Source organism: Leiobunum rupestre, chromosome 11 (genome assembly GCF_980474605.1).
Source record: "Leiobunum rupestre chromosome 11, qqLeiRupe1.1.hap1, whole genome shotgun sequence".
NCBI classification, from domain to species: Eukaryota; Metazoa; Arthropoda; class Arachnida; order Opiliones; family Sclerosomatidae; genus Leiobunum; species Leiobunum rupestre.
The window spans coordinates 33,459,034-33,472,536 of record NC_143394.1 but is presented as its reverse complement, the minus strand read 5'-3'; the positions used below and the strand labels follow the sequence as shown (position 1 = coordinate 33,472,536).

Here is a 13,503-nt window from a genome sequence, read left to right as displayed (position 1 = left end):
TACCGCGTAAATAAGGACGTTCAGAGTCATAGCTTGCCCAAAAAACCGGCTTTTACTAAACATTAAACCGTATAAATCCACGATAAAACCAGTAAAAAAGTTTATATCAGGCCCTAATATGATATTTTTTCCAATGTAGATGTATTTAGCAGACAACACAAAGTAGAAAACAGTGCAAAATAATTATATCAGGTTCTAATAAGTATTTCTTCTAATGTAGATGTTTTTGGCACGGATTGCGCCATTTTCAAAAAATAAAAAATAAATTAAAATCAATAAAATACAATTTTCCCATGCTATTTTACGTAGAGAAAGGTTAAATTTGAGTTGTGAAAAACATTTTTGGTTGCCATGGCAAAACGAATGATCATTGAAACTTTTTCCTTTAGAAGCTTTCAATGCAAATGAAGGTCTCAACTACTAGTAGTTTGTCGATGGTCTACTTAACCCCCGAGTTTGAAAAAAATCGGGCTTATTCATGCCAAACCTGTTCAGAGTCCCTTTAACAAAGTCCTATACTTTACTATAACCACATGTAACATAATTACTCAAGGGTATGCCATTCAAAAATCTTCACTAACGGTTTGTTTCACCACGAACCAGTAAAAAGGTGGACTACGTTAGATTTTAACCTTTTTATTCATCCTAGTAATTTTGGGAGTCACACTATTGGCTAGTAACATATGTATTTAAGCCAATGGAAAACCTCTAAATTGAGAAGGAATTTTCGGTGTCGGAATTTTAGTCAGCCCAATGTACTTAATTGAAATTCATAAACTCGCTCAGTTTGTTCGGATGAAGTTAATTAATGAGTAGTTTAGAAAAAGGAAAGGTTGGGGAAAATGACCAATACGGTTAGTGATCGCTTTCTGAAAATGGAACAAGTCGTCGAAGTGGGATATTATTAAAACTCGTACCAAGCCTAGAAGAGTTAGGTCTAGGCTCAAAAGAATCTGTAAAGTTCTAACCATGTAGATCCCCCAGAAAAGCTCAACCTTAATTTCAACTATTTTTTCCAATAAACCTGCTTCTTTTATTTGACAATGCAAATTTATTTTAGAACCTGAGTCTCCAAAAACGTAATTAATTTGCATATTAATTGCATTATCAGCACTTGAAAGTATATTGTAGTTCATTTTAGCTCCTAAGCCTTGGTTGTTCAAACCGGTTTGTTTATTAAAATAATGGCCGTCGGTTTATCAGACGTAGAGCTAATTGGGCGACGGCATAATCGGCATTTGAGATTCGATGACGTCAAATATGACATCAAATATGACGTCAAATATAACGTAGGGTGCGGATGACGCAATATCTGTGAAACAAACCGTTAGTGAAGAAATAGAGCTAGTGGCATACTTATGTGTAATTATGTGACATATGCTATAACGAATGATCTACCTGAGTCAAAGCGTCCTCGTGAAACTGCGACAGGATGGAGACGTCCGTATCGACGTAGTCCATCTCTCGAAGATCATCGGTGGCATCTTGGGAGACTCCGGCGAAGCCCCTGGGCAGGCCCGCCCCCCCACCCGGGCCGCCTCCCCCCTCCTGGGTGTAGTTGCCGGAGACGGGGGCCTCCCTGGACACCAGCGAGACGTTCTCGGAGTCCTCCCTGAGCACGCGGGACATGGCGGACAGGGCGCCCGAACCGACGAAGGCGGTCTCCTCCTCGTCCTCCTCCTCGTCCTCCTGCTGAGCGCGACTGTCCTCGCTGGCCCCTGCTGAAGCCGCGGCGACGCCTCTCACGCCACCCCCCGCTTCCTTGATCTCGATTTCCGGTAACCCGACGGTAGACAGGGCGCCGGACGTCTACGACCACGCTCAGCCAAACTCTCGTTCGGAAAGTTCTCCCTGCAACAGAAACAAAACCATAGATATGACCAAAATTGATTGGAAAACTTCTTTTTTCCATTTTTTAGTGTTTTATTCAAAATTTCCAAAATTTGCATAACCAAAAGTGACATAAGACCCAAAAGTGTGTCAACTCTACCTTTGCGTCCGTTAAAATATTTACTGAGAGCTAGTCTCACAATAGACTACGTAACCTACTAGTTGGAATAGTACTGGCAAAGGTATATTTAGTCTATGGTCTATCGCGATTTTCTGTCTTCAATTTATTATCTCGTAGACATACGTTCTAAAACGCCTCACTCGGCGGCGCTGAAGTGGAGAAAATTACAAATTTTGATGACGTATTTTCAACCCCCTCTCCCTTTCCCTCTTTTTACTTGGCCACAAGCTCTCATTAAACATTATACCGTACTGACACACTTTTGGGTCTTATGTCGCTTTTGATATAACTGATAATATAGAACATAAATTTGCCAAGATCTCAGTACGAATACAACGATTATGAGACGGGTTAAGTAGCTGAGTGCAGCTGTACAATCCACAAACTACAAGTTAATAATAATAATCAGCTAGCCTAATACCCAAGATACCACCTTAGGCTCAAGTTACCTAGCTAAGGCCGAATTTACACCCTGAGCAAAGTAGAATTTGAGGCCCCTAAAAATATTCAGACCTTAAGAAAAATATTGAAATAATAATATAAACAAAATTGAAAACACCTTTATTTATTTGCCATGGCAGACTTGGCACATGACTTAATACGGCCCTACACCTAGCGACTTCTAATGCCTTTAAAACAGGTGGCCGGGTTACAACGCGTAGGGGGGTGGTGGCAAGACCTTCGTGCCACGCGAGCCAACAGCTCCCTACAGGCCTACACCAAGGATCCTATATGTTAGAAGGATAGGTAGCCCTCCGGCCAGCCCGTGTTTTCAAAACGCCGGCAGAGCCGTCGATTTTAAGAGAGCCTCTAAAAGTGGGACGTCTTGTTTCTATTCCCCCAAGGACAAATATTGGTGGTGCTTCCTCCATGTTTTGTCCTTGACGGAATCTAAAGACGGATTCTCTATCGCGCATGACCCACTGACGGCGCTGCCATATTTCGTCCCTCGCCTCATATCCTTCTAACATATAGGATAATTGCCTACACTCACTATTACCGTTAGCCTCCACAAGTTTTTATGGAAAGGGGAAACCGAAAAACGAGGGGGGAAACCCGTCTAACTAGTGAGGAGTTTTCACTCAGTGCCACTCGGAAGCTGGGATCGAACCTGGCTCATCTTGCTAACTCCTATACGTTATGCTGGCTTAACATGTTTATTAGCGACCGAATCAAATGTAGGTGGCGCTTAGACCATAGCCAAATCAAAGAAAAGTATCTACCATTTCTGGCTACTAATTGCGTCTGCAATGGACCAAGAATCTAAGCGAACTCACTGTTCCCGATATATTGACACGGTAGGCGTGGCCTAAATCGGAAGGCTTACTGACACAAGGAGAATGCAACCCGTCAAAAGTCGTGGATTTTCTTGTGTACGTTTTTCATTGGCTAGACGCTTTAGCGCCTGCTGCCGTCGGAAAGGGAAAATTCGGAAATTGTCTTCTCCCCCGCCCGTAAAACGTTCAGCGTAAAGGCTCGTGACGCTCGTCCAATGAAATTCGTACAAAACCCTTCGTTAGCGTGTTTAAAGGCTAGCTGCGTTCTCCTTGTGTTTGTTGCTCCTAGCTTACACGACAGTACGTGCGAGAAAGTTAGTTCATTAAATTTTGTAAGTTTAGAAATGAAATTGATTCCAGTGAATTTGATAAAAACACATAATTAGCCATATGCGGCTTACAGATTATTTTTATTTAACACAATAGTGAATTATCATTACTTAAACTTTTAAAGAACCAATAGCTCTTTCTATAAAATAATATATACGCATACATGTATAAAAAGTGTTATTTAATATTTCCGTGTAGAGGGTCTCGTGCGTTTTCGCGCGAGCTCAACCAAAAACAAAAATATGCGCGCGCTCTCTAACTTTAACCGCACGATGAATCTAACGTAATCACGTACCTCTCGTATTTTATATAAAGAGCTATAATTGACGGATCTTAAAATTAATTTTGCGAGTGAAAATACGTCACCATGTTAGGGTACTTAAAGCATGTAAATATGTTTGCTATACCTAAAACGTCATTTTGAACTCGGTCAATTTAAAAAATAAAAGGTCTAAAACTTATTAAACCTAAACATTTAACCGACGACAACGGCGCCATTTTATCAAAATTGAACGTGAACGCTCCAGCTTCTCTACGAAACTACGTCGGAAACAGACTTCAACGACGCCCAGTTGGTCTACATCGAATTGTGATTTTCCTATTCCCAGTATTATCGTGTACTTTTAAAGCCTGAACAGTGAGTCCCCTTAGATTCTTCTTTGCGTTTGCTTACATTCAACGGCAACCAAAAGAGGTCGTAGTGATAGTTTTCGGTAACGAATTATGCCGCTAGATAAATAAGTGTTTCGTGAAACTAGTCCAAACTGTAGACATTTTAACAAATTTCAGGATAATATAGTAAAAAAGTATTTGATAAGACCACTGGGCAGGCTGAAATGAGGCCGTCAAAAAGTTCAAAAAATGACGGGGAAAACTTTAAAAGCTCAAAATTGAAGAAATAATTTGGATTACAAACTAGGGAGGCTTTTAGCTATTTTTGGGTGAGCCAGGAATTTGTAATTTTACGGGCTCTCCGGGAAAGCGAAAAAAAAGTGACGGGATCTTCAAATACCTTTCGTGTTCAGAATCGGAAATTATTAAATGGGAGGATGCTCGCGGTTACCAGGTAGCGAAATGGAAGGCTGTTGGCGCTGCAATTCCTTCAGTAACGCGTCTTTTCTCCACAACCAAAAGTCGTCTGAAAAGCTTTCATTTTTGCAGTCTGCCCTTTTCACAGAAATATTCCTTCTTCCCGCTTTTAATCGCGCGGTTATTCTGATGACGGATTTTTCAATTTCACCGCCTTTTGTACAGTTTCTATTTAAGGGGGGAATGGACGAGAGGTTGCGAAGAGGTTTATTAAGAATTAATTCTGAAAAGGGGAGCTTATTCCGCTAAGTATTAATGGCTTCGTTCGCGACCAGATAAAATACGAAATGGATTAAAAAAAGTGAAAACGTTTTCCTCTCTTGGGACTGCCTGTTCTTTTGATTTCACTTGGTAATGAAATTGGAGAGAAAAAGGGGTTGGATAATTTAATTATACGCCAATGCGATCAGCTCGGAAACCCGAAAGGACTTCGTTAATTTTGTCAGGCATCAAAACTAATAATATTTATAATAATAATCTCGGGGTATGGTATCAAATCTTAACTCATAAACGTAATTTAAATTGGATTATCAAACCCTTAAGCCCATTTCAAATTGAAATCATAACTCATTTCAAAATGAATTCAGAACTCATTAACCCATTTCAAAACTTGAAAACGTTGTTACAACCCATAAACTCATTTCAAAACTTGAAAACGTTATTACAACCCATGAACCCTTTTCAAAACTTGAAAACGTTGTTACAACCCATAAACCCATTTCAAAGCGTTGTTTCAACCCATAAACCTATTTAAAAATGTTTTTACAACCCATAAACCCATTTCAAAACGGTGTTTCAACCCATAAACCCCTTTCAAAACGTTGTTTCAACCCATAAACCCATTTCAAAACGTTGTTTCAACCCATAAACCCATTTCAAAACATTTTTACAACCCATAAACCCATTTAAATGGCAAAATCCCGTACAAAATTTAGATAAAAATCTACAAATCCTAAATCCAAGAATTTCCCCGCCATAGACTTTTCATCACAGATCCACAATAAAAAATCCAGCTCAAATAGAGACAAATGGCCGACTCCTCGAACTTACACTCTTATTTCAAAACGATTTTACAACTGATAATCTCATTTCAAAAGAAATTCACAGCTCATAATCTCATTTCAAATCGAAATCTAAACCCTTAAACTTTTTTCAAATCCAATTCCCAACATCAAAGCGTAGTCAATACAAAATTACATTTCGAATCGTACTCTCAATCCAAAAACGCATTTCAAATCGTACTCTCAATACAAAAACGCATTTCGAATCGTACTCTCAATACAAAAACGCATTTCGAATCGTACTCTCAATACAAAAACGCATTTCGAATCGTACTCTCAATACAAAAACGCATTTCGAATCGTGCTCTCAATCCAAAAACGCATTTCAAATCGTACTCTCAATACAAAAACGCATTTCGAATCGTACTCTCAATACAAAAACGCATTTCGAATCGTACTCTCAATACAAAAACGCATTTCGAATCGTACTCTCTATACAAAAACGCATTTCGAATCGTACTCTCAATACAAAAACGCATTTCGAATCGTACTCTCAATACAAAAACGCATTTCGAATCGTACTCTCAATACAAAAACGCATTTCGAATCGTGCTCTCAATAAAAAACGCATTTCGATTCGTACTCTCAATACAAAAACGCATTTCGAATCGTACTCTCAATACAAAAACGCATTTCGAATCGTGCTCTCAATCCAAAAACGCATTTCAAATCGTACTCTCAATACAAAACGCATTTCGAATCGTACTCTCAATACAAAAACGCATTTCGAATCGTGCTCTCAATAAAAAAACGCATTTCGAATCGTACTCTCAATACAAAAACGCATTTCGAATCGTACTCTCAATACAAAAACGCATTTCGAATCGTGCTCTCAATCCAAAAACGCATTTCAAATCGTACTCTCAATACAAAAACGCATTTCGAATCGTACTCTCAATACAAAAACGCATTTCGATTCGTACTCTCAATACAAAAACGCATTTCGAATCGTACTCTCAATACAAAAACGCATTTCGAATCGTGCTCTCAATCCAAAAACGCATTTCAAATCGTACTCTCAATAGAAAAACGCATTTCGAATCGTACTCTCAATACAAAAACGCATTTCGAATCGTACTCTCAATACAAAAACGCATTTCGAATCGTACTCTCTATACAAAAACGCATTTCGAATCGTACTCTCAATACAAAAACGCATTTCGAATCGTACTCTCAATACAAAAACGCATTTCGAATCGTACTCTCAATACAAAAACGCATTTCGAATCGTGCTCTCAATAAAAAACGCATTTCGATTCGTACTCTCAATACAAAAACGCATTTCGAATCGTACTCTCAATACAAAAACGCATTTCGAATCGTGCTCTCAATCCAAAAACGCATTTCAAATCGTACTCTCAATACAAAACGCATTTCGAATCGTACTCTCAATACAAAAACGCATTTCGAATCGTGCTCTCAATAAAAAAACGCATTTCGAATCGTACTCTCAATACAAAAACGCATTTCGAATCGTACTCTCAATACAAAAACGCATTTCGAATCGTGCTCTCAATCCAAAAACGCATTTCAAATCGTACTCTCAATACAAAAACGCATTTCGAATCGTACTCTCAATACAAAAACGCATTTCGATTCGTACTCTCAATACAAAAACGCATTTCGAATCGTACTCTCAATACAAAAACGCATTTCGAATCGTGCTCTCAATCCAAAAACGCATTTCGAATCGTACTCTCAATACAAAAACGCATTTCGAATCGTACTCTCAATACAAAAACGCATTTCGAATCGTACTCTCAATACAAAAACGCATTTCGAATCGTGCTCTCAATAAAAAACGCATTTCGATTCGTACTCTCAATACAAAAACGCATTTCGAATCGTACTCTCAATACAAAAACGCATTTCGAATCGTGCTCTCAATCCAAAAACGCATTTCAAATCGTACTCTCAATACAAAACGCATTTCGAATCGTACTCTCAATACAAAAACGCATTTCGAATCGTGCTCTCAATAAAAAAACGCATTTCGAATCGTACTCTCAATACAAAAACGCATTTCGAATCGTACTCTCAATACAAAAACGCATTTCGAATCGTGCTCTCAATCCAAAAACGCATTTCAAATCGTACTCTCAATACAAAAACGCATTTCGAATCGTACTCTCAATACAAAAACGCATTTCGATTCGTACTCTCAATACAAAAACGCATTTCGAATCGTACTCTCAATACAAAAACGCATTTCGAATCGTGCTCTCAATCCAAAAACGCATTTCAAATCGTACTCTCAATACAAAAACGCATTTCGAATCGTACTCTCAATACAAAAACGCATTTCGAATCGTGCTCTCAATAAAAAAACGCATTTCGATTCATACTCTCAATACAAAAACGCATTTCGAATCGTGCTCTCAATCCAAAAACGCATTTCAAATCGTACTCTCAATACAAAAACGCATTTCGAATCGTGCTCTCAATAAAAAAACGCATTTCGATTCGTACTCTCAATACAAAAACGCATTTAGAATCGTACTCTCAATACAAAAACGCATTTCGAATCGTGCTCTCAATCCAAAAACGCATTTCAAATCGTACTCTCAATACAAAAACGCATTTCGAATCGTACTCTCAATACAAAAACGCATTTCGAATCGTGCTCTCAATACAAAAACGCATTTCGAATCGTACTCTCAATACAAAAACGCATTTCGAATCGTACTCTCAATACAAAAACGCATTTCGAATCGTGCTCTCAATAAAAAAACGCATTTCGATTCGTACTCTCAATACAAAAACGCATTTCGAATCGTGCTCTCAATCCAAAAACGCATTTCAAATCGTACTCTCAATACAAAAACGCATTTCGAATCGTACTCTCAATACAAAAACGCATTTCAAATCATCCGCTCAAAATAAATGGAATTTCTATACATATTCTCAATTAAGAAAACTATTAAATTATTTTTTTAATTATTTTTAATAAAATATTTTTTATTCTCACTATATGCAGTATTTTTTTATACTCTCAATACAAAAACGTATTTTAAATCACATTCTCAATATAAATAGGATTTCTAGACATATTCCCGATATAAATAGGATTTCTAGACATATTCCCGATATAAATAGGATTTCTAGACATATTCCCAATATAAATAGGATTTCTAGACATATTCCCGATATAAATAGGATTTCTAGACATATTCCCGATATAAATAGGATTTCTAGACATATTCCCGATATAAATAGGATTTCAAGAAATATTCCCAATATAAATAAGATTTCAAGAAATATTCCCAATATAAATAAGATTTCAAGAAATATTCCCAATATAAATAAGATTTCAAGAAATATTCCCAATATAAATAGGATTTCAAGAAATATTCCCAATATAAATAGGATTTCTAGACATATTTTTAATACAAAAACTCATTTCAAATCGCACTCTCAACTTTAAAAATAGTATTTTTATTATAGTGTCAATAAAAATCACATTTTCAAATCGTTAACTACACGCATCGACTTTGAAAATGTTCTAGGATACAATAAAATGGATTTATTCTTCATCCCGCGCATAATTAGGGGCCGCGGGCAACTAAATGATAACCCGCTTACGTTGGGTTTGGAAGCCGTCACAACGCGTGGGAAGCTCCACATCTGCAGGGGACGATCATCATTAATTAAAAATACATCTCGGAGAGATACGCGTACTGGGCCATCGAAAAGGGCGAGCCTTCAAATATGGACTCGCGGCAAAGAATATTTCCCTTCGCCAAATGCCACACTAGGCGCGAGCCGCTGTAAACAAAGACGGGAAACTTTAATCACGAGTAATTACCTTCTAGCGCAAAAATGTGAACGAAAATAAAATAGCAACGCGAATCAGTCGAGAAGGGAGATTTCGCGAGGATCAGGTCGCTGTACGAGCTTGGCTCAATCGCTCAGAAAGATTCGATTAGCTAAATGGAAAACGGAATTAAGCGATTAACGAAGAATCGATTTCAATGAACGGTCAATCGGATCTAGCGATCGAAGCGCAGCCCACGGAGAATTTCCAAGAAATTTGAAGGAAATCGGATTATCCATCGATTTAATCATCGTCCGTAAATTGCAAACTTCGATTTTCTCTCATTTCTTTATTAAATTTTTTCAATTTTTATTATTATTTTAAAACTTTTTAATCAAAAAGTAAAAATAATTAATTTTAATGTAAGTAAATGAAGCGGCAGTAAGATGTTTTAAGAGAGAAGTATTGATCTAGTTCATTAAAATGAACGGTATATGATATAACTTTTTACCAAAGGGAAGGGGGGGTGGGGCGACAACTCAGATGACTAACTTAGACTCGACTGGTTATTTAGCTCAAGTAATTGAAGAGGCATACGTTAGATAAAAACAACAACGGTTTATTTACAACTAGATATAGTTACATGACGATAGCGGAATCAAAACTGAATACGAATAAATTAATTCTGTGATTATTTATGCAAAAAGGGCGCGCGATAAAAAATGAATCGAAGGGTAGATAAAAAAGGCAAAAGGTCTAATTTAAGTTTTAACAGTATATCTTCGCAGGTTCGAGGCACATTTTACACCGCATCCCGGCTGCAAATTTACCGCCCAATTATATAAAATATATATAAATTAAAATCCGTATAAAAAAGCATATTTACGCGGTGTAATAGTCTTAGAAAGTAATCGTTAGTAGATGATGTATTTAGCCTCACACTATAAACGCGCAACATTAGAAGTATAGCAGAGTGACCACAGAATATATTAAAATCCTTTAAAGGAATTAAAGGAAATTTTCAAATTTATTGGGATAAAAAAAGGGAAAAAAATAGGAGAAAATTCATTATACAATAAGAGAAAACGGTTGCCAAAATTGTTTAAAGGCGGTATAACATTAAAAATAAAGTGGATAACAGATAGAAATAGTCGAAAACTATCACCGAACAGTGTTGGAAATAAGCATCTTTAAAAACTAGGACGTTTTAAAGACTTCTAAGGGTAAAATATCAACTATTTTCTATTTCTTCAGACTTTTGATTTAAAATATAGGCAATTATAGGAAATTTAATGATATTGTAGGAGAAAAAAGGGAGGACGTTAAATTATAGGAAAAAATAGGAATACTTCTATCGTAAGTTATATATTATATACTTCTGGTACAACCAAGATTATAGAAATAAAATCCAGTTGTTTTATCTGATTCTTTTAAATAAAAAATTATGAATTAAGCATTCTTGAACTATTTTTTACATTAATTTAAAACTATATTAATTAATGTACCACTTACGAACACCACTTAAAAAAAGTTGGAGCCACAGTCAGAAAAAGTAAATCAGAAACCTAGTTCAATGTTGCTCTTAACGCGGAACTAAGCCAATATATAGAAAACAGGCTCGTTTCGCAAACACATGCCGTTGGCTTGGCCGAACTATTTCATATTGACATTTATTGCAAAGTACGCCTGTTCGCGATACCGTGTCCAACGACAGCGTTGTACAAGGCCGTGTGGGAGAGTAAAGTCCGTATTCCACCGCCTTGAACGTAAAGACCAATAACGATGCGAATATAGAAATGTTGACACTAAAGGCCAGAATGCCGTCACAAATTCGAGATGTTTGTCGAATAAGTCCGCGAGATGGTTTCAAAAACATATTTATCTCCGTGGTGCGGCGATTCGACCGCGAAGTCGGTAAAGCCTTAAACCCGAGCGTGCCCAACGCAAATAATGTACGGCCTTCTAAAAAATGCATTTTCTTTGCGAAACTTTATCTCAAATTATTGGTTACCCAAAGAAAATAGTTCCGTTCGGGTATGTCATGCGCTAATAAAATTTATGTCTAGCATATTGAGGGAAAATAATAAAAAATAACGTATCTTAAATTTTATATAAAGTATCTAATATAGAAATTTAAGAAGAAAGTTTCTTATAGAACCAACGAAAAAATAAAATATTATTTGGAAATTGTATATTTACCGTTGAATTTATAACAAGAGTTGTTCAAACTAAAATAAAATAAACTAAACTAAAATAAAATAAAATACACGAATGGTTTGTACATATTTATTTTTAAAAACTTTTAAAAACACTGCGAGCTTTCGGGTATAACACCCCTTGTCAAGCGTATTTGATAAACTAAAATTACAATGATAGATTAGATAAGAGTTGTTTAAATTTAATTTTCAAGTCTTAAATATCGTATTCTTTAAGTTTTTCTCTCGAAATAAAGGCCAAGAATGTTTGTCTAAATCTACAGCTCGTGCGTCGGGCGCAGTTACTTAATTAGGCCACTTAACTAAATAATATCCTCCATTAACACTAAAGGCGGGTGAACGGACTTTAAATATCAGGGTGCCCTAAATATACGATGAAATATTCAGGGAAATATTTTTAAAGCACTATTGACACATGATATTTCAAGATATTCAGTTGATCATAAATATCTTCAGGTATACAAGAAACTAATAAAATAAATCATTTTGATAAAAATAATTCGAGAAAAAATCAAATATAGAAATAGATTTGACTTGTTGAAAAACGACTTTTAAAAATAACGTAGAACATAACACTTCCTCTGATTCGTTATTTATAATTGCGGCATTTAGTGCAGAAAAATTAATTGAATTACAAATAGCTGGCTGTTTTTATGTTGTATAAAAATATATTTAAAGATATAAAATTCAACAATTAAAAATTTAACGTTCGCTAAAAAAATAATTTATATAATTTTTAAGTAATATTATATAGGGAAAGTATATGCAAATAGATGGCATTAGTTGGCTTACTCCTGTAACTGAGCTTCACATTAAGCACCAGAGCGCTGCAGTTGGAACACTTCTACAGGCGCCAATAGGTAAATATAAATATATTTTCTTAAATAGTGTTATTTTTAAAATAATTTTATAAAATAGAACGTTAAGTTATTTTGAACAAGATGGCACAGACCATAATAGCAGCCTCACCCCTGCCCTTTATTATTATTAATTGTGGCTTCAGTGGTCGCTGAGAAATCAAAGTTACGGGCCCCCCAAGGACCCAAACGGATATGGCTAATGAGAGGTTTTCATACCCCATTCATATTTGTCGCCTCAGTGATCGCTGACAAACAAATTGACCATTTCACGGGGACTTTTACGTCAGAATTTTATTCGGGGGTGGTTAAAAAAACCCCTTTGATCAACAACAAAGCTTCAGCACTGGTATAGATAGATAGAGGGAACTAATAACAATGTAACGAAGTATCAATTAAATTTTTATCGAGTGCCGTTGAGGAGAAATCGCCGTTTCGCGGGGACCTAGAAGTAACTTTTGCATTTGGGGTACGAAAAACCTCCCTTTGATTAATAAAAACGTCGCTGCTTTGGTATGGTTAGATAGAGGGAACTAATACCAATCGAACGACGTATCAATGAAATTTTTATCGAGTGCCGTTGATGAGTAATCGACTTTTCGCGGAGTCGCTTTCGGAGCTAGCGCCGCGGCGTACTCACCACCACCACGTCAAGAGTGAAAATAACAGCCTCAATCCCTCTATAAGTAGAGGCGGTGAGGCTAAAAATAGAATTTACTAAAAATAAAGCCATGCACTATAGAAATGGTCGTAACCCTATTTCTCGAATTGGAAAAGGCTTAAAGTTGAAGAGAAACTCCCAACCTCTTTCGGTATATAAAATAGGACATCTATTTCTCTATTCGGTTTAGAGTGAACGCCTGAGATTTCGTGTGAAATAAGAAAAAGAACCGAGAGAGAATGCCGGA

At 36.6% G+C, this 13,503-nt stretch overlaps 1 protein-coding gene across 1 annotated transcript in view; it reads right to left on the bottom strand.

Moving 5' to 3' along the window:
• LOC149922329 (synaptic vesicle glycoprotein 2C-like) overlaps positions 1-13,503 on the bottom strand; it is a 44,325-nt gene that overhangs the window by 14,839 nt on the left and 15,983 nt on the right. Inside the window, exon 2 of the mRNA XM_090163325.1 lies at positions 1,399-1,851. Coding sequence (XP_090019451.1) covers positions 1,399-1,629 — 231 coding nt within the window. The 5' untranslated portion in view covers positions 1,630-1,851. The remainder of the gene's footprint in view (positions 1-1,398; positions 1,852-13,503) is intronic.